The sequence below is a fragment of the Megalops cyprinoides genome, chromosome 9 (genome assembly GCF_013368585.1).
Source record: "Megalops cyprinoides isolate fMegCyp1 chromosome 9, fMegCyp1.pri, whole genome shotgun sequence".
NCBI lineage: Eukaryota > Metazoa > Chordata > Actinopteri > Elopiformes > Megalopidae > Megalops > Megalops cyprinoides.
In genome coordinates, this window is record NC_050591.1 from 33,373,448 (window position 1) to 33,395,141 (window position 21,694).

General features: G+C 44.2%; 1 protein-coding gene across 3 annotated transcripts in view; it reads left to right on the forward strand.

Annotated features, from left to right (window-relative positions):
* The first annotated feature begins 4,791 nt into the window (after nt 1-4,791).
* The window catches only part of LOC118783375 (vacuole membrane protein 1-like), a 51,096-nt gene continuing 34,193 nt past the window's right edge, over nt 4,792-21,694 (forward strand). The window contains exons 1-5 of one of the 3 annotated variants that reach the window (XM_036537215.1): nt 4,792-4,847; nt 11,059-11,166; nt 13,466-13,601; nt 14,744-14,834; nt 15,809-15,919. In XM_036537215.1, coding sequence (XP_036393108.1) covers nt 11,088-11,166; nt 13,466-13,601; nt 14,744-14,834; nt 15,809-15,919 — 417 coding nt within the window. In that variant the 5' untranslated portion in view covers nt 4,792-4,847; nt 11,059-11,087. The other 2 variants (XM_036537216.1, XM_036537217.1) reach the window with 2 other exon arrangements.

Consider the following 21,694-nt stretch of genomic DNA (forward strand, 5'->3'; position numbering starts at 1 on the left):
CCTCCTTGCCAATGTTTATGCTCCCAATTGGGATAATGATATTTTCTTTAGACAAATTTTCTCCACATTACCTGATATGTCCTCACATTTTCTTATTCTGGGAGGTGATTTTAATTGTTGGCTTAATCCTACACTGGACCACTCCTCTGCCAGAAATAATATGCCTTCAAAGTCTGCCAGGGAAATTCAGTCTTTTATGGAAGACTTTGCTATCTCAGATCCTTGGCGTGTTTTCAACCCATCTGTAAAAGAATATTCATTTTTTTCCCATGTCCATCACACTTTTAAACGTATAGATTATTTTCTGATAGATAATAGGTTACTTCCATCTGTGCAGTCATGTTCATACAATGCTATTGTAATATCTGACCATGCACCAGTTGTAATGGATATCCACCTTGAGGGGCTTCATGAGACACATGCACCATGGCGTCTCAATGTACATATGCTGTCGAATGGGGACTTTGTGAATTTCGTGGCCCATCACATTGACGTTTTTATATCATTTAATAAGACTCCAGATATTTCTGCATCTGTTATTTGGGAGTCTCTGAAAGCACATATTAGGGGAGAAATAATTTCATACATTGCCTATGAGAAAAAAATGAAGGAAAAAAAGCTCTCTGAGATAACACAGCGAATCACTCAATTTGATAAAATCTATGCTGCCTCCCCATCCCCAGATTTATATAAGAAGCGCCTTTCTTTACAGGCAGAGTTTGATATTCTCTTAACAGCCTGTGTAGAGAGCTCCAGATACGAATATTATGAAGATGGTGACAAGACAGGTGGGCTGCTAGCTCACCAACTACAACAGGAATCATCCTCTCATCATATTCCCCAGATTCAAACTCTTTCAGGATTAACAGCAGATCCCAAGTTAATTAACAACCACTTTAAAGAATATTATGCCTCCTTGTATGCATCTGAGCAGGCTGTTGACCCCTCTGCTTTCAACAAATTCTTCAGTACTCTAAATATCCCTACCGTTGATTCTGACTCTGTTGAACAGCTCGAGAAACCAATCACTATTGAGGAACTCACTCAGGCCACTGCCTCTATTCAGTGTGGGAAATGTCCTGGGCCAGATGGATATCCTGTAGAGTTCTACAAAAAATTCTTACACAAATTAGCCCCAATACTGATCGACATGTTCAACGAATCATTTAATTTACTTAGGCTCCCTCAAACACTTAATCAGGCTTCACTTTCGTTGATTCTAAAAAAGAATAAAGACCCCCTAGACTGTGCTTCCTACCGTCCAATTAGTTTGTTAAATGTGGATTTTAAGATCTTGTCTAAGCTTCTAGCCAAGCGTCTGGAACCCATACTGCCATCTATCATCTCTCCTGACCAGACAGGGTTCATAAAGAATAGACATTCCTTCTTTAATCTCAGATGTCTGTTTAATGTTATGTACAATTCCAGCATCTCCACTGTTCCAGAGGCTCTAATTTCAGTAGATGCAGAGAAGGCGTTTGATCACGTGGAGTGGGAATATCTCTTCTACACTTTAGAGAAATTTGGCTTTGGTAGAAAATTTATGACATGGGTGAGGTTACTCTATTCTGCCCCTGAGGCCTCAGTCAGGACCAACAACATCCGTTCAGAGTATTTCCGTCTGTACCGGTCTACTCGCCAGGGATGCCCTTTGAGTCCCCTTCTCTTTGCCATTGCCATTGAGCCCCTCTCCATTGCACTCCGGTCTGACCCTCACATATCAGGGATAACAAGAATGGGTGTGGAGCAGAGGGTCTCACTTTATGCTGATGACCTCCTCTTGTATATATCAAATTTCTCTGTATCTGTACCTGCAGCCCTTAATATTTTGGAATCTTTCGGTCTCATTTCAGGCTACAAGCTGAATCTGAGTAAAAGCGAGCTGTTCCACTTAAATACTGCAGCCAGGGAATATCCTTTACGTAACTTACATTTTAGGATTGCAAAGCACAGATTTACATACCTTGGAGTGCGTATCACTGAAGAATTTCAGGACCTACACAAGGCTAACTTTGACAGTTTGCTGGTCCAGGTGCAGGAAGACTTTGAGCGCATGTCATTGCTTCCCTTATCACTGACAGGAAGGATCAACTTTGTTAAAATGAATATCCTTCCAAAATTTTCTTACCAGTTCCAGTGTGTACCCATTTTCCTAGACCAATATTTTTTTGACAAAATTGATAGCCTTGTTTCAGAGTTCATTTGGAATAAAAAGATCCCCAGAATCAGTCAAACACTTCTTCAGAGACCAAAACCACTTGAAGGTATGGGTCTACCAAACTTTCAGTTTCATTACTGGGCAGCCAATCTCAGACCCATGCAGTATTGGCAACAATTAGATACATGTCATTCTCCACCTACGTGGCTTACCATAGAGGCATCTTCATGCTTGTCTGTATCACTGACAGCTCTGCTACACTCCCCTATCAACTGTCCTTCCTCCTGCTATACAGAAAATGTCATTGTTAAAACATCATTGAAAATCTGGAGACAGTTTAGACAGCGATTTGGATTACAAGCATTGTCTACCACTGCCCCTCTAGCTGCAAATCCTGCTTTCCCACCCTCATTGATGGATGGAGCATTCTCCTTGTGGTCAAGACATGGCATTACAACATTCAAGGATCTATATATAGACAATATCTTTGCATCTTTTGAACAACTCTCAGATAAATTCTCACTGCCTAAACATCAATTTTCCAGGTATTTGCAGATTCGTAGTTTTGTCCAGGATATGCACCCTGAGTTTCCAAATCTGCCAACTGCCACTCCTATTGACTCCTTCATGAAACCTATACCTGTCATGAAGGGGATGATTTCCTATATTTATAATGAAATTTGCTCTTTGCAACAGACTCCAATGATTTCCATAAAAACTCAGTGGGAGGAGGACATAGGAGAGGAAATTCCATAGAAATTGTGGGAAGAGGGTTTGCATGGGGTGCAGTCCTCATCTATATGTGCCAGACATGGCTTGACCTAGTGTGAAATTCTCCAACACACTCACTGGACCAAAGTTAGACCTTCCAAGATCTACCCTAATTTATCCTATTTGTGACCACTGTCATCAAGCACCTGCAACCTTAGTACACATGTTTTGGTCCTGCCCATCTTTACATGAACACCGATCTAAGATCTTCAAGACAATGTCTGGGGTAGTTGAAACAGCAATTGAACCTGCTGTTGTTACAGCTTCATTTGGTGTCTTCCCCTAGCACTGTGGCTCCCCAAATATAAGGCTGACTTTGTAGCTTTCATTATATTCCTGGCAAGAGGCATAATACTGCCGAGGTGGAAGTCTCCAGCTCCTCCTACTCACTGTTTATGGATCAGGGATATTTTTCATTTTGTTAAACTAGGAAAAATTACACACAAATTACACACTGGAGGCCTTTCTTTGCATATGCAGAAAATCTGCACCTCCCTGAATAAAGTCATAACCCTTGGCTCCCATCCATCCCAGAACAAAGCCAAAATTCTTGATCTTACTTACATCAGGGATGTACCAATGGTGTGATTAGTATCTGGCCCATATTCCCATTTAGTTATCTAGGGTATGGCGATGAATGACCAAGCTGCATGCATCCTTTTAATACAGTACCAGTCAAAAGTTTGGACTTCCACAAAAAAATAGTTTTTCTTTCTATATTTACAAGTCATATCGCATGTTTGTAGCTTTGCTATCTCTTCGCTGCTCTCAGCGTTGTGATGCACTTACCTGGAAGCCGCTCTGACTAACGTTATGTGATGCAATGTCACGCTGTCAAAAATGGTTCTGTTTATTGCCGAAACAGCACTAGTCACAATGTCAGCGAATATGAATAAATAAACTGCACACCTGCTGGTCACTGTCTTCACTGTCTTCGCTGTGATTATTTTCTGTGACTGATTTTATTTTGACAGGGAAACAGGGATGTCCAGCCTGTGGCCGTAGGGCCTCCTGTGGCTCTTTACAGTTTTACCCGTGGCCCTGAAGTGGGTGTGAACAGAAGAAGAATGCACACATTACAAACTGGATTAAGGCTATGATTTCATATGTTCAGTGAAACATGTACTGTGGCATGCTGTTACAGTGTAGATAAACATGAGGATGCCCTGAAGCAAGGATTGCACAGGTCATCCCTGTCATTGCACCAGAAGCCCAAACCCAGCAGAACTGTAATGTATGTTTTGCAAGATAACCAGTTCACGGCCTCCTCCTCATTTCAAATGCAAATGAAATGATTTCACATTCAAATTAATACATGTATGGAATACACGGATACAATTTTGAAGATCTTTTACAAACGGCACATATAATGTATGCTGTTCATTGAATTTTTTAATATACAGTATATAACATAATTTATGTTATACCAGCATTATAAAGGCCACATTCACAAAATAAAATTCATAGAATATTTTTTTCAGATTTCTGCTTAAGCGCAGGCAATGCTGATGCCAATAAGACACTGTTTTACAGACGACTTATCCCTAAGAGGAATATTTCAAATCATGTGACCACAGCCGGGAAAGACGATGGGGTCTCTCCACGCACAATGTCCCACGTCCAGTCCCCGTCGCATCCTGGTGATGACAGCTTAAAGAAACGCTTCACTTATCGGTGTCGTTTCGGTTCAGAAGTTAAATCGCCGAAATACGTTTTCTGACACCTTAATTTATACACAGTTAAATGTTTAGATGATATGAATGAGCAGACTTGATGCTACAAGTTTGAGTGCTCTCACTTGCAGAGGTGTATTACAGTAAGCGGAAGTAAAAAGAACGACACGTCATTTTCCTGCGCTGCTGGGGCCAGTGTGTGCGGTGAAGCCGAATGAGAGAGCAGTAGAGGGTGCAAAGCGAAGGTAAGACACCAGTTAAGTGTGAGTTAACCATTTTTTTCCATTAGCTGTTACAGCACTGCCTGTGAAGACTCCTAATTTGCGTTCGCTAGAAAAATTATCTTTACTACTACGGATTATTCTGCGCAATTTCAGGTGAAGTATGCGCTAGTATGTGCCTGTTTTCTCCGCGCTTACAGTCAGTCGCTAGTAAGTCAGTTAGCTTCCGATGAAATGAATGATAGTGAACCGGGCGAAGAGTAGGAAATTTACTATGATTCTGAGTAAGTTGGTAACTACGTGGATGTATATTTCAAGGTATATAGTTGTCGGTCGCTGTTACAATGTCCACGTTGATGTTGTGTGCCTCTTTGCGCCGTCGTTAACAAAACGAAACAACCTAACGTTAGCTATAATTGTCTAATTAGCGTGCGAGCAAGCTAATAAGCACAGTCATTCCACCCGAATTGCGTAAGAGTGTCATCAAGTCCAACCCGATTTTATTGGCTGTTTTTGACTGGAAAAATAGCTTGCTACATTTTCTCTTTGGGGGAAAAGCCGTAAGGCACACAGATCAGCTAGCCATCTAGCTAGCAAGGTAGCTATTGATTTTTCTTAATGGTTAAATGTTATTGTTGTATTCTGACTCAGTATGACGGCATTTCATGATACGTTTTTGTTGAACAACGGGTTTTACCATACCGTCTAGCCAACCAGGTTTTTCCACAATACTGTATTTTAACAGAACTTTATCTTGCTCGACAAATATTTAATATGCTTTCGAGTTGTACTCGCATTTTTCGCGGTCCAACAAGTTTCTGGATAATGTGTCACTTTGTTCGTCAGCGTTTCCTTGAGTCGTCCCCTTGCGAGAATCTGAAATGAGTGTCCTCAGATGACTTGATGAGTAAAAGTCCTAAAATTATCCGATGTCGGTGCGGCAGATGCGCTCGCGTTTCGTTTTCGGGGGAGTCGCAGTTCGCCACACCATTCATGTCACAGAAATAACGTACAGCAGAGGGAGGTGCATCAGGCTGATCGCCTTTCTGTCTGAGATGCTTGCACCACAAGTTCAGAAACTACGAAGAGCTTATTATGAGTCCAGTCTTTATCTGACTTTTAGCATTGACTTCCAATATTGGAAGTCGCTCTGGATAAGAGCGTCCGCTGAATTACAAAATGTAATGTGAATGTCTTCCCAGCCTATTGATCCGTCCTTTAGGGATGCTTTCGACAAAGTCTTAAGTACAAAGGTGCTTTGCTCAATAACAAAATATAGCGCTATATAGCGCTATACACTAATGAATACTTTTTATACTCGACTTTTTTGGAGTTTCCTTCAGGATCATCCGCCATAATTCAGTATCATTTTGCTGTCTGTGTGGAAATATTGGTTAATTTATTACATTTGATTTGTGGCCCAGCACACCAAAAGGACTACTGTAAACAGACCTTTTAAATTACTCCCAGAATGCTTTTCAGTTTACAGATCGGTTCACTGATGTTTCCACTCACACACAAGCTGTCTGTTTCAGGTTTTTGTTGTTGTTTTATTACTACGACTGTACGAGAAGTAACCTGTTGTCAGATCTTTGACAGTTCTGTTGGTAACCAAATTAGAGAGCTTGTTAGGCAAGGATAGCGGAGAATGCTTCTCTGTGTTACATTCTCCAACAGCAGTCAGTATGATCATTTGCCCCTTCTATAGGACAGCTGTGTACACAGGAAGGATGTAAATTCTGTCCTCTCTTACATGTAAGTGAGCGAAGCCAGTGAAGATTTTGTGGAAACAATTATGTTTGAGGGAAGCATAGAATATTTATTGCTCTTATTTCTGAGCGTCTGATTTAGCTATTTTCCATTTGGATTAGCAGATGTCAGGGACAGGTAAGGGCAGAGTTTGGCTTCTCTCTCTCACTCAGACTCATTCTCAAACAATAACAGACCCAAGCACATCTCCTGCTTTGTGCTGGGTTTACATTCTCTGCGCTAAACTTGTCTCCAACTTAACCGCTTCATAAACTTTCAACACTGCAGAGAAGAGGTTCTGCGTTTTCTGATTTCCTTTTTGTTTATTTTGGTATTTTATGTCTTGGAAAAGTCTTTATTTTTAAAGTGTTTAACTTTTTGCGCAGATGCGTTTTAAAGCGGGGGTCTTAAGATGACCCTGTGAACACTACGATGCTGAAGCTGTCCTGAGTCTCTTTCCCAGCTGAAGAGGTGGCATTGGAAGCTGAATTTGAATCTGTCGGTTTGCACACGGACTGACAGCAGATAGTTGGTGTATCTGCTGTCTTCCTCTAGCAGCTTGTTTAAATGTCATTGTCACCCGTGCAGCATGCAAAGCTGGGTGCTTGTGATAATGTTGCTTGCGGCTGTATGTGCATCACCTCTTTGTGTCTTGTCAGAGCTTAATGCAAGCCAGATCTGATATCGGCTGCGTGCGGAACAGCAGAGGAAGGGCAGAGCAGAGGAAACCAGCGTTTGAAACCACTCAGTTAAGGAGGCAGAGAGGATTTATGCTGTTCTTGATGAGCCGTAATGGGGCCTCTCGCAGCGCCACGGCTGAGCGCCACATTTGCTTTAAAGAACAGCCTCAAGGCGATGTCTTCTGCAGCTTTTTTTAGTACCAGGAAGTACAACATGTTGAACAAGATGAGGCTGTGTGGATAGTTTTGAACCTCATTTAATGTGCGATTCAGGAATAAAAATAGCAATCCCTCCCAGTCTGAGGAATTTTGAGAGTGTGTGGGTTTAACTGGAGGCTCGTTATTGCAGTTACCGGAAGCCCCCTGTGTCGGGGGTGCACCAGCCGGTTCCTAGAAAAAGCTGGAGTGGCACCAAGTGCTTTGCATTGGGAGTGTTTTTTCTGTGCCTGCAGATAATGCCATGAGAGCTGTGAAACAGTGCCACCTCTGAGCTCTGGCTTCGGATCGTTCTGAGGGAGTATCAGGCCCACTCTGTGTAAGGACACCTTTAGACACGTATGTGTAGTCTTGCTGTGGGTTTGTGTCACAGGAGGTTCACAAGACGTCCACAGTGAGGCTGGGGTCAGCATTAGTTTGGTCTCTTGACTAAATTCAGACTCTGTGGATCTGGTTTTGAAAGTTGCCGGGGAAAAGTTTTTTTGTGAATATTTCCTGCCGTGTTTTTTGTGTTGCATTAGTAAGGCACTGCTGTCTTTGATTGGGTTGACGATAGCAGTGTTTTATTCTTTGTGTGAAAGTGTTGAGCAATAGCTGTTTTGGCCTGATTTAAGCATTGCTTAGCTGTTGCACAACATTTCCTACACTACAAATATACTTTTTTGAGCCTTCAGCAATCTGATTTCAAAAGGTAGCCTGAACTCATCTTTATCTCAGTTTTTTTTTTTTTTAAGTTTTTTACTGAGAGGTTCACCAGAATGCTCACATACAGTCATGACAAATTCCTATATATATAATTAATGTTCTGGGAGCATGTATTGATGCACATGGATGTGCATTCCTGTGTAGTTATAGCAACATAATTTATATATACGTAACGAAATACCATGTTCATTTTTGTATGGCTATCCGTAGCAATGTGTTATCTGTAGCAGTCCACATGTTATCCTCCTATCCTAATGTAAGAATTCCTATGCACCGCCCAGTACAGCCACCAAGAATGCTGTCAAATCCATTGAAGTAAAACCAGATAAGGTTTTCAACATCCGAATAAGGCTTCTGATTGAGTAGGGTTGGTGCTAATGGAATGATCCAGGGGTTTGGCGGCAGTAGGGGGAAGGAGAGAGCTTGTATCAGCAGGTGCCTGTCATTGTGCAGCATGCTGAGAGGCCTGGGTGGCTCTCATTGGGGGAAAGCCTGGGTTTCCCCTGTCACACTCGGCCTGTTCTGACGCAGTGCCTTTTCCCTCCCTTTGTCTCCTAATCGCACTGTACAGCAGAATCAGGTTCAGGTTACTTTATTTGTACCCAGAGGTAGAATCCCCTGTAGGAATTCAGATTCATACTTTATGGGAAAGGCCAAAGAGTATTTGACAGTGAGAGTGTTTGTCTTGTACCAAAATCAGAAGGCCTTACTTATTTAAACGTGCTTGGTGCAACATGTCCAACCAGGTACTTTCCCTGTGTTTGATCTTACGTAAGGCAGCCCAGGGCACTTTTGTACCTGATGCACTTGTGCATGTTCATTTGTTTAAGTAAATTGCTCTTTTTGTTTGTGGAGCAGCAGTGAGAAATGATCAGCGTTATGGCGCGGTGATGACTTTTCAACACTGGAAGCCTCCCGTCAGATGTGATTAATGGTATTTTCCATGTGCTGATTAATTAACGCAATGATCGTTTCGGTGGCTGCTGAAGTCTGCTTTTTGTTTTGATGATTTCGCATGTGGGAGACCCATGTTGAGCAGCGTTGCTTTTGCTAGCGTTCAGCCTGGAAGAAGAGTAAAGCAAGGCTTCCCAGCTATGCAGCCATTCAGCCCAGCAGTCTGTTAAAACCAGTAGTACGCGATCAAGGAGGATAGTCAAACCACTACATTATAGGTCATCTCAAGCCTGTCACAGCATTGCAACACTAATAAAGATTGCACTGGCTTTGACTGAATCTCCCCAAGGTTGCAATGAAGCTGCAGGGGTGTGGGTGGAATATTCCGATCACAGAACAGGGGCACCTTGGTGAGTGTCTGCTGTAGTCTTCCCTCGGTGTCCCAATGCATACTTTTATTTGGTTTGATTTTAATGGCAGTGATCTGTCCTAGCCGATCACAGCAGCTTTGTGATTGGTCGGGACATCATGCATCACCGCACTGAGCGACCAGGGTTGGGAGGGTTACTTTTAACATGTATTCCACTACAGATTACTGAATACTTGCCCTAATATGTAATTTGTAACAAATTCTGTTTGATTACGCAAGGTAAGTAATGTAATCTAAATACTTTGGATTACTTTCTGAACACAGTGTTTTTAATTTTTAAAAGTATGTAAGTAAAAGTGTGTTCTCTTAGCATTGTTGTGGCTAACATTTGGCACCCCCCTGTTAAATCTGTGGGCATTTCATCGCAGTTTCTTCAGAATTGTAAATGTTAATTTAAAAACTGTACATTACACGAAAACATGAGCTAGAAAAGGCAAGAGCCACCCTAAATACATTGTGAGTGAGAAAGGAGTAGCTTAACAATTTAATGTAGCCTATAATATGCGTAGTGTAATTGTTGGAGCAATCGCAGTTTTGCACATCTGAAATTTCACTTGTTTTGTCACTGTATCTACTTGTTAGCTAGTTAGCTTTAATACTATACTGACTAGTCTACTACCTAGCTGAGTAGGTAATCCAGTGCAGCCAAACTATGTAAGATAGCTAGCTAATGATCAATATTATCTTAAATAATGAAAAAGAGAACTTACTTCAAGATGCTTCTTCAGGTTAGAGATTGACTCTTTTGAAGCTGATAGCAGTGTGGTTGCTGGCAAACACAGCTTGCATTGTACTGTTATGTTGCGACCTTTTGAAATTTGAAAGTAAAATGGTCCCGGTATTTCTATGACATAAACGCGATGCACTGGTTGCTTTCTGTCTCACTCTCTATTCTATTGTCTTGTGAGTCAGGCAGGCTGCACGCTTTTTTCTTCTTTCTTTTTTCATGAGGGACATATGGGAGATACACCCCGGAGTTGCCTATCATTAGATAGATTTTCCAACTGAATAAACATGAAATGAAAAAAATAAATGAAATTATATAACAAAAATCCAATGTAATCCCTTCAGTAATCTAAATATTTTTAAAATGTAACTGTAATTTGATTACCATCAACTTAAATGGTCTGTAACGGAATACAGTTACTCATATTTTGTATTTTAAATACATAACGCCGTTACATGTATTCCGTTTCTCCCCAACCCTGTGAGTGAATGACAGTCTCTGTGAGATTCAGAGCAGTTTAAAGCCAGGCTAACAGTGTGGCAGAGTGGGTAGGGCGGCCAGGCTTGAAACCAGATGGCAGAGTTGTGTACCGGGGGGGGCACTGCTGTTGTGTCCTTGAGCAAGATATGCGGCCTGAATCGCATCAGTAAATACAAACCGCTTTGGCAACATAAGGTGTCTGTGATAGGGGCATGTAGTCAGCACATAAACAGTGCCAAGCTAGTCAGGAAGTAGAGAACCAGGTCCTGTTTTCCTCTCTGTGTGTCTGAGGATCAATCTTTGAGTGCTGCTGTTGACATCTTTTTCTCTTCCCCCACCCCCAACTGTCTTCAGATCACGTGATCCATAAACCAGCCAATGAGATGGCAGAAAATGGGGCAGATTGTGAACTACCACAGAGACGCGTAGGATCGAAGGAGCAGCAGAATGGGAGCCCTGCAGGTGAGTAGAAATCCAGGCAAAGCTGAACTCTGGAAACCAACATCAGATCAGCGGGACTGAGTCATTGAGTCACTGATTCCTTGTAACGCTGAAGATGAATGTTTAAACCCCTGAGCAACAGGAATGTGGACGGAGGCATCTTTATCAGCTGGAACATTGACATTACGAAGCTTGAGTTTTTGATAGAGAAGTTTGTCTGAGGGGAAAGTGCATTAATGTATCTGATGCAAAATCAATGTACAAGGTATAAAGAGATTAGCACTGGCTGAACCTGAAAGAAATGTGCGTTATTTCTGAGATGAGATGTTTTTCATTAAGTGTACACAAATTTGTTGATGGTACTTGATGCACCTTATCAAGTGAAGAGATCAAACAGAGCAGAACATTTACTGCTGACTCCAAGGCTTCAGGCTCTACAGGTACTGTGTAAATCTCATTCAGTTGAGTCAAGTATGGTCAAAGGAAACTCTGATTAAGATGATGGTGCAATGTTTGATGACCGTTTATAAATCAGAGCAACATACAATTTTATCCATTTAAGCAAAAGGATATTTACTGAGAAAATTGTGGGTGAAATACCTTGCCCAAGGGTACAACAGCAGTGCCCCAGCAGGGAAGTGAACCAGCAACCTTTTGGTTGCAAGCTCTGGTCCCTACCACTACACCACACTGGTGCCCCTTTTTATATGACATTCATTTTTCAGATACTCTTATCCAGAGCGACTTCCAGCACAAAAGAACACAAGCGCATCCATTCAAGCTGAATGAGCAACAGTGTCAGACCAGGCGAACAAAACTCCCAGGCCAGTGAGAGTGAGAATAGCGCTATTCAAGCCCTACCACAGTTAACTTGCGCAGCCTTACTCGACAAGGGAAGCCAAGTACACAAACTGCCATACATCACAGTTGATAGATCACAGAATCCAAAACACACTGTGATACTAAGGCAGTGAAGAGGACCTGAGCTGGTGGAAGGGAAAGCACAGCGTGGCTGTAGATTGAGCACAGAGAGGCCTCCTGCAGTCTGATCCAGAAGAGCTCTGTGCCCTTCTGTGGTCTACTTTTTGCCCAGAATAACCAAAATCCGATCTGGCTTTAAGTTATGCAGGCAATCTGTTCTCTCTCTTCTCTCAAGTCCTGCGGTTGCCAGAAGGCCTAACTGAACAATACGAGCTTTCCTGAGCATAAGCTGATCATTGGAGGGCCGCTGGGACCGGGGTCATAGGTCACGCTGCCAGACTGCATGTGTTCCCCACTGATAGGCTGCTGCTGTCTGGAAGGTGACAGGAAGGCATATACCCAAGGTGCTCAGCGTGTGTGATGGACAGTCTGCTGTCAGCTATCTAGGAGATTGAAAGGGGGAGTTTCACAGACCACCCACAATCACCGATAATGCCAGTCATATTAGTTTTTCAGCTGCGTGCACAGAATGTACAATAGGTATCACTCCAGCCAGAAGAGAATTTTAAAAACAGGAAACCTCTTTAAAAAAGCATATTTTTACTACTACTACTGTAGTTGCTAACTACATCAAAGGCACAGTGACAGATATCATGGATGGCCAATACACAGAAAACTGAATGCTTATAATGGTGCTTATGGACAGTTGTTTAAGTTTGCTAGCTGTAACATTAGCTGCCAGCTGCTGTGCTGCATCGAAAGTAATTATTTTGATAAAAGTCCAGCGACCACACCATGCTCTGTGCATGAATTTGGCAAAAGCCCTCCTCTTCCTTCAGCCTCGGCCATTAACGCAGTTGTTAGGCATTAGCCAGGCATCTGGCTGTGACAGCATGAAGCCCCTTACCAGGGCCGGAGTGGTGGTGCCCTCTCCCTGCACCACTACTACGGTGGTTGGTGGCTCTGTGCCCCAACGAGCACAGTGACCTGACCTCTTGGTCTCCTGCAGCGTGTGGTGAGCATCGTGGCACACAGCGGCCAGCCTGGCTCCCCCACACCGACGGCCAGCTTGCAAGGTTCTCTCGCCCTCAGGAGTGCGCATTACGGTCAGACTGAGGGTAGTGTGCAAATGTGGTTGATCGCGGTGATGGCAGTGATAGGGGCAGCAGTGTGACCTAGTGATAAGGAGGATGACTCATAACCAGAAGGTTGCAGGTTTGATTCCCCGCTGGGGCACTGCTGCTGTACCCTTGGGCAAGGTACTTAACCCAGAATTTCCTCAGTAAATATCCAGCTGAATAAATGGATAACATGTAAAACTGTAAGCTATGTAAGTTGCTCTGGGTAAGATCTGCTAAATGACAGTAATGTAATGTGTGTCCGTCCGGTGTGTTCCCAGACCCCTCGTCAATCAGCGAGAGGAAGCGGCGGGATCGGGAAGAGCGCCTCACGCTGGTGCTGTGGAGGAAGCCCATCCTGACCCTGCAGTATTTCCTCCTGGAGGCCCTGATCACCCTGAAGGAGTGGACACGGAGGTGAGGCGGCAGAGGGCCCTGCAGCGGAGAGCCCGGCTGAGCAATCAGTGCATATATTACAGAACTGTCATGTAGCGTTATATCTGTGACCCACTGCTTTTTAAAATGGAGTCTGACTTAAGTTTTTTTAATTTTAAATATGAACTTATGTCAGAATAACTGCATATATGCGAGAGTGCAGTGTTTTGTTTGATTTGAATGAATGTTAGTGGACATGGTTTTCTACACAGATCTTGTTGTGCAGCCCGACATATGTATAAATCTAAGAGTATATATTTTTTAGTCTGTGTAGAAATTACTGCATATACACTAAGCAGTGCAGTGTTACGTTAAGTTTGGGGTTAAGCGTACGCTTCGGCACCTCGGGACCCCTCACAGTCTACCTTTTGGGAGCCGCTTCATGCGGTTTCCATGTGTCCGTAAGAATGCGCAGCACGCAGAAAGCAGTCAGGCTGTGGGAACGGGTGTGTTTGTGGGAACAGCAATGCCTCACATGCAGAATGTAGAGCCCCTCTCACAGCCCCTCTCACACCTGCACTGTAAGTGTTTTCTGGATTTTCAGATGGATTTAGGGGCTCATAAGTAATTAATCCGTCCTTAATCAGATTTGGCTCTGAAGCATGTGTGAATTCAGTCTTAAGTGTCACTGTCAAGTGTAAAAATTGGTTATTATGTGATGAAATCCTGGCTGCCACTGTTACAATGCAGAGTCCTGAGGATATGGCTAAGATCCCATATGGAGTTAAGCCTCCATATCTGTACAGTGCTTCTTTGTAGTTCAGGCACTCATTTGTGGGTTGCCTCACTACTTGCTTTGCATACAGGTAAATTCATTACCGGATGTGAGACGAGCAGGAGATTTTTAACTCTTAGGCTACCAACTGGAATTAGGGTCTGGGTTTTGCTGGGATGGGCAGAAGGGTATTACCTGAGTTACATATGTTTAAACGTAAATTTGTGACTTAACAGTGAACTGTTTACATTCTTAATAAGCAGACCGCCAGGAAATCTGTGTTCAGTCAGGCGGTATGAACACTGCTGAACTGCAGGTACCTTTTGGAGCTGGAGATTACTGTTCTGATCTGCTTTAAACATGGAGCCTGGAAAGGCGTAGCAATGCTCTGTTCTGCTTGCTGTTCCAGACTGTGGCATCGAAGGGGGACAGTGTTCGCGGTCTTGCTGGTGGTTGCTTTCTTCACCGCTGCCTACTATGTTGAAGGAACCCATCAGAAGGTGAGGAAAAACACAGCAGTGAAGCATACACATAACATACGTACACACACACACACACACACACACACACTCCAATCTCCCTTGTGTTTGTCTCTCATTATTTTACACCTAGTTGTGAATCTCCAGGTTTACACTGGGCTTGTGTCTTTGCACACCCTCATTGCTGATACAGGAGCACTGAAGCAAGCCGAGTGTAATCCTCCGATACACTTGAATGCAGCCAAGGGCTATTTTTCACACTGCAGCTCCCAGAGTGCTCCTCGGTAGGGCAAACACTGATTGGAGGATAAGCTCATCCTCTCTGATGTCATGAGGAACTTCCCAGGCACCTCACTAGCCATTAAAGGACCCCTGTACTCACCCCTATTCATGGTGGAAAGAGGCCAGTTGTTCCACCACTGTGGGCTACTGGTTATCGTCGGCTGATGGCAAGGTTGGGCTCGAACCTGGGGGCACAGGGCTCAGCTGGTTGAGCCACTTGGGAGCCCCTCCTTTTGTTTTGTTCACATGTCTCTCACATAAATATCAAATACCCTCCATTCCTGTTAGGGCCACTTTAAATTAGACATGGCTCGTATGTACATTCTCACCAGTGAGATGGAGGGTTTTTTAGGGAATTTGAAGAGACCTCTCATTCATTAGTTTTGCTGGGGAGTGAAATGAACCCAGCCCCATCCCCCCCATGGTGAGTTGATACTAGCCCCCTCTGCTTGAGGAAGTGTGTTTGCCCAGGAGAGGAAGCTCTCAGCTCCCCTGCCTGCCTCAGCAAGAACAGCTCTCTCTGTCCTCCTCAGTGACCTTTCACCCCTCCACGGCTCTTTCCCCTCCACAATGAGCCTGCGCTTGTGGCTGCAGCAGGGGCCCACTCACACAAAGCCGGCCATTGTAGCAGGCCGGGCCCCTCTCTCTCAACTGAGTTACTGTAACACCTCCCCCCCCCGACCAGCCCGTGATGTGTCCTCTCTCTTCCTCAGTATGTGCAGTACTTGGAGAGGAAGTTCCTGTGGTGTGCCTACTGGGTAGGCTTGGGCATCCTGTCGTCAGTGGGCCTCGGGACGGGCCTCCACACCTTCCTGCTTTACCTGGTAAGGGCGCCAACTCCGCTGCTGCGCCATCCCCACCCTGTTTCCACCTGTGTCCAGGCACCTCACCTGCAGCATACCTGGTTCCACCCCCCCCGTACAGGTAGAGGGGAGGAGAGCCACAGCTGCAGCCTGTAGGGTCCCTCTCAGGGCAAGGCTCGGTTTCTATAAGCGTGTCAGTGACGTAAAACTCTAACCGTCGCAAGTCGTCCGAGTGTGGACCTGTACGAGGTAGACAAAACCACACAAGGGTACTGGACAAAAGCCCACAGACAATAGGTAGGCTGGGGGTGACTACTCAGAAATGTGGCATAGACCACCGCAGAGGGGAAGTTAGCAACGCTTGTAATTTCTTTTCATTTTAAAAGAATTTAGCGCCCCACTGTGGCCATTGCATGTAGTTGCATGCATCTCAAAGTTAGGTGCTCCCTGGTGTCACGTATTTCAGATGAATTTTTGGAGAATGTGTTGTAGTCACAGAAGATTCAGTCTGATGAATTGTAGTGAAACTGTTTTGTGTGTATGTGTGAACATGAATTTATTTCAAAGGCAATATTCACAGAATTATTGCTAAGGCAATATGGTGGAACCTAGGAGATTGCACCATAACTGAGTATTATTTTCTTATAGAGTTGCAGGTTTTTTTCTTCCTTTATCAGTTTTTATCTTATTCTTTTCAGGTTTTATTTTATTTTCAAAATTGAAACACGGTCAGAGTGTTGAGGTAAAGGAAGAAAAATGCAATAGCAGCACAAGACAAATGCAAAACTTACTCCATCTGTCTTCTTTGCGAGTATAGGCATTTGAAAAGTCACAACACAGTCCTGGAATTTAACTAGCCTTCTTAGCAAACATTGCTAACCATAGTTTTAGTTGACTAACCTCACTCTCATAGAAAAAAGCCCTTGTGTCCTCACACCTTTTCCCTCATTAAAAGAGATTGAAGGAATTTCTACATGCACACCTGTGCAAACATACCAGGAAGGTAGACTAGAGATACAGCTTGAAAAGATGAGTTTTCAGTGCTAACATTCATTATGCCAGGTGTGCCAAATGGTCTTGAAATGCAGCAGCATTCATGCTTAATGAATGACTCCTGATCTGAGACGAATGAGCCCGAAACGTGGTATCTTCAGAGAAAGCTTTTTCTTTAAGTGAAGACCAGCTCCGCCTCAGGTGCCTGCGGGTGGCGCTTTTTCCCTCAGCGCCCACATACAGCTGCTCCAGGTCAGCAGGAGCATCTGTGGTTCACCTACTCAGTCTGGCCAAACCAGTCCCACTTTATTATTTATATATATGTGTGTTTTCCTTGTTGAACAAGGATTTTGTTGTTATTTGCACAGCAGTTTCCTTAAATGCAGAGTGTGCAAATGAAGTGTCTCTGTCCATGTACCCAATGAGGAAAAGACACGTTATTAACGAACTACACACCGCAGGTACATTTGGAAAGCCAGTGTCTTTGAAAAGCTGGTAGTGTTGTTAGTCACTTCCTGCAGAGTGCTCTGGGCATGTTTACGGCATCTGACCAAACTAGCTGCATGCATTTGGTGCACAGACGTCATTGAGGGTTTCGGTATTGCTGTGTAGTTCCCGTATGAGTGATAGGCCCAAAAAAGGGTTCATTGCAATTTGCAGCAATTGGTTTCTAATTTTAATATTTTATGTTGGAGCACTTAATGATTTTTTTAGAGCCATTTTTTCCACCTTTGAGTTCAGCAGGACTGTACTCAGTATGTGCACTAGATGGCGCTATACACCTTTTTCATGCACCTACTCCCAACCATTCAGACACTGTCATGTCACAGTACAGGTCTGTGTGCACAGACACAGAGTGCGGAGAGTGCGTGGGACTGTGGTCAGTAACACCCTCTCTCCCTCGTTCACTTCTGTCTGAACGGCAGTGAAAAAGTGCCGACTGATTCGCGGTGGCAGATTCACATCCGCGGGCGTCACGGCGGTGTGTCACGGAATTTCAGCGGTGGTGTGACAGCGTTCCGCAGCGTGAGAGACGAGGAAGTGAAACCTGCCGGTGTCCACACTTTGTCAGCGCAGTACCTTTCCGCAAGGAGCTCTGGCACTGGCCGAGGGAGCGGGTTCGCTCGCCAGCGGAAAGGGCTTTTACCGAAAAGAGGATTCACTCGAGTGGCGTCTGGGTTCTGTTTGCTGACTGAGTTTGTTTCTCTGTGAAGTTTTTTATCCGCGGTTCTTTGAGTCCCGTAATTCTTTCCTGAGAAGTGCGGAGCCAGTGGTGCATCCCACTCGTACCACACAAACACCAAGTGTCCGCCCGACACCATGGAGTTCTCCTGCTCGGCCAAAACAGGATCCATCTTCTAAAGCATTTTTCCACATCATTCACTTTGGCTATTTGGCATAGTTGTGAAATCACTGGACAGTTTGAGCCATGAAATGGGTTTAACCTGGATGAGATTTTTGGTCAAGGCCACATGGACTGAAGAGCTTGCTCCGCAACCAGTTCCAATCAATGGGGCTGGCGTGCTTTTTGGGCAGGGTTAACCACACCCCTTTCACACGCATTCTGTGGGAAGATCTGTAGATTTGGGTCTTATTTTTTGTGGTGTATATTTCTGTTTTGAATTCGGCAAATGGAGATGCCTTAAGAACAGATTTTAAGGGGAAAAAAATCTGCCTGCCTGACAGAAGCGGCTTAAAATAATTTAAAAAGTTCCCCTGAAAACTCCACTAATTTGAAGTTCTGTAGCAACACGTTACTTGCAAAATCAACAGGCTGTAATCACTGGGCTTCTGAGTAGCTGTCTGTGTACATCTCTGTATGTGGGTGGAGCCGTCAGAGCTCCCTGTCACCCCGTCAGAGCAACACATGCAGCACAGAAAGATCGGCAGTCCCCTCTCACCCTGTCCCTCTCTCTCTCCCACTCTGTGCTAAGGCCCCCTCTCTCCTGCTCTCCTACTCTCTCTCTTTCTCCCTCTCTCTGTCTCCCCCACCCTTTGTTCCTGTTTCTCTCTCCCTCTCCATCTCTTTCCCATTCTGTTCTAAGACCTTCTCTCCTTCCTCTCTCTTTCTCTGTCTCCCATTTTGCGCTAAGGTACTCTCTCTCCCGCTGTCTTTCTCATTCTCTCTCTCTCCCACCTCCCTCCCTTCTTTGTACTGATAGAGACCTCCCAGCTGATGGCAGACGGTTTAGGACAGCCTTGGGGGTGACGCTGATGGGAGCGAGGGGGCATTCCTGCCCCCCAGTGCTGGCATAGAGCACTGTGCGCAGAGCGTAGAGCGCAGACCACCATGGCGTTGAAGGCCGTCACCACACGAAGAGGGAGGGGCTCCGGCAGGGGGGTTGGGGTGGGAGGGTGGGCGTGTGGTTGGGTTTGGATGTTCACACCGGTACCACCCTGGGGGATATGTGGGCGTGCTGCTCTTTCCACTGCCAGAACCCCCCGCCCCTCCCACAAAACTGTCATCTGATGTGGCCAGCGATCCACGCCAGCTCCAGCGTGACGCTCGGCATGTCAGAATTCCACAGACTGTCTTTAAAGGGGCTGAAAGAAACGGTCCGGTCCTCTGAGATCGATTATCAGCTTCAGATCCGCGCTGTGATAAAGTCAGACCCTCACCACAGAGGACGTGTGCTCAAATCATCCGCCATTAGATTTCCCTAATGTGTTATCAAGTCATTATGGTCAGGGGAAAATTGCCGTTTAAATGTAAACCAACAAAATTCTGTCACCGGCAGAATTGGTCTCATTATAGTCAAAGTTGCACACATTAGTATGTAGATAAAAAGAAGCTGTTCTATAACCCCCCAGTGTTTCAGAGCCTGAAGGGATGAGAATATCCGATCTTCTTAGTGGTAATTATGTGCCGTAATCAACAAGAGCCAAGATGTGTCAGATGCCTCCCTGTTTTTAGCCTGTTTGAGCCACATGGTTAAAAGTGAACTGAAGATATTTTTTGAAACTGCACAGTCAAAGAAATGAAATAAAGGAATTCTGCAGCATTTTGTGCTGTATGGTTAGTGTCTTGATGTTCTACAATTGTATGTCAATCAAATATAATTTAACCAAACGTTTTACTTATTAATGTGTCGGTTACTTTTTAAATATATGCATGTGTTGTTTCTCACCTTTTTTGTAGTATGAACTCTCACCAGAGAATTATATTTCTATTAGGCAATAACACAGGGTCATTTGAAATTCTTTAGAGGGTTCTAGGATGTGAGAAATTCTATGGCTGTGGATGTCTTGCGCAAATCCCAGAATGCATTGCACCTTCAAACAGAGATGATATTTTAACTCGCTGTAACTGCTGCAACCCCAAGACGGAAAAGCACAAATGTTGAAAGGATTACCGTCCATTTCAACTGAAATCATACATATGTCCATAAAATACAAATTGATTTATTTAAGGGCCAATATTGAAGTCATACTAAAATACTAAATAATTGCAAGGAGTCTGGACTCCAGTATCCACTGACAGTAGGAACCAGTGGGAGAGCTCTTAGCTGCTGAGACGATTCAGTGCACTCCGCTGCCATGCTAAATAAAGAGTAAGGTAAGGGACGGCATGGAAATAGTTGTTTTGAGGGTGTCAGAACGAAAAGCCCCCTGACAGTGTTTAACTGAAATGATGACTCATTTGGCTCTAAGTGTCGCAGACTGTCACAGGACAGGGGGACCAGACACCAGGCACCACTTCCTGTGATCTGTGTCAGATGATTTTTATTCTTAACCTTTACAACTAAAAAGAACATCCCCTCCCCCACCCCCCCCACCACTCTATGTGTCATCTTTTGCCAAGTGCTGGCTCTTGGATGTTTGGCTTTGTCTTGGGTGGGCTGTCTGAATCGTTCTGAGCCGTTTTATAACTGGAGGCAGTTGTATGGTGACTCTGTAGGGCGAGAGATGTGGCCGGTTGTCCAGCTGGGTATCAGCCCTCGTCTGGCCAGCTCATCCTGGCTGACACACCAGGCCGCATCGTGGGCTCCCACGGACTCTCTTTAGCCTGAAGATTTATGGGATAGGGCCTGTGTGATGTCGGAATGACTCGCGTCTGTTCCACCTGATGGTGAATCCACATCTGAGGATCCTCAGATGTAGTCTGAAGCCTAATGTGCTTCTTTTATAACTTCACAATTTCTTTTTTTTAGTTTTTTTTTTTACAAGATTAATTGCACTTGATAGATGGAACATTTTAACAAAAAAACCCACAGGAGTTATTCGTGTCCTCAGATAAGGCCTGAAGGGTGCATAATACATGCCTGATAGGTTATCATCCTGTTTTCTGATGTCGTATTAGTTGACCCCCTCAGGCATATTTTAAGGGTGGCCAGATTCTCCTCTATTAATAGGACTAGCTAGTCATGTCAGATTTTATGATGTAACTGTTCATGTTGCATACAATTTCAAAGGTCAGAAAGTGAGTACTTTTCAGTATTAATGAAACCTTTTGTAAAACAAAGACCTTTTGCCTTTAGTGTGAATGCCTCTCTAAATGTGGGTGTAGGACAGCAACTTACACTTGCCAGTTTCCTAGTGAAATTTATTCTTTGTGCTAAAGAGTCCTGAAGTTTCTACGTTAGAACTTCATCAGATTTCACAAGAAAACGGCAGTCCTACTGCGGTCCAACATTCTCATTTAGTAAAGGCATCCTGGCATTTGCCTCTCTGTGGATCTCCTAAATAATTATATTCTAAATAATTACAGTTTCGCAGTGGGTGGCAGCAGGGGCGATTCTACGATCAGACCTTTAGGGGGGCTCAGCCGCTAATGAGAATGTGACATGCATACAGTGCCTTGCA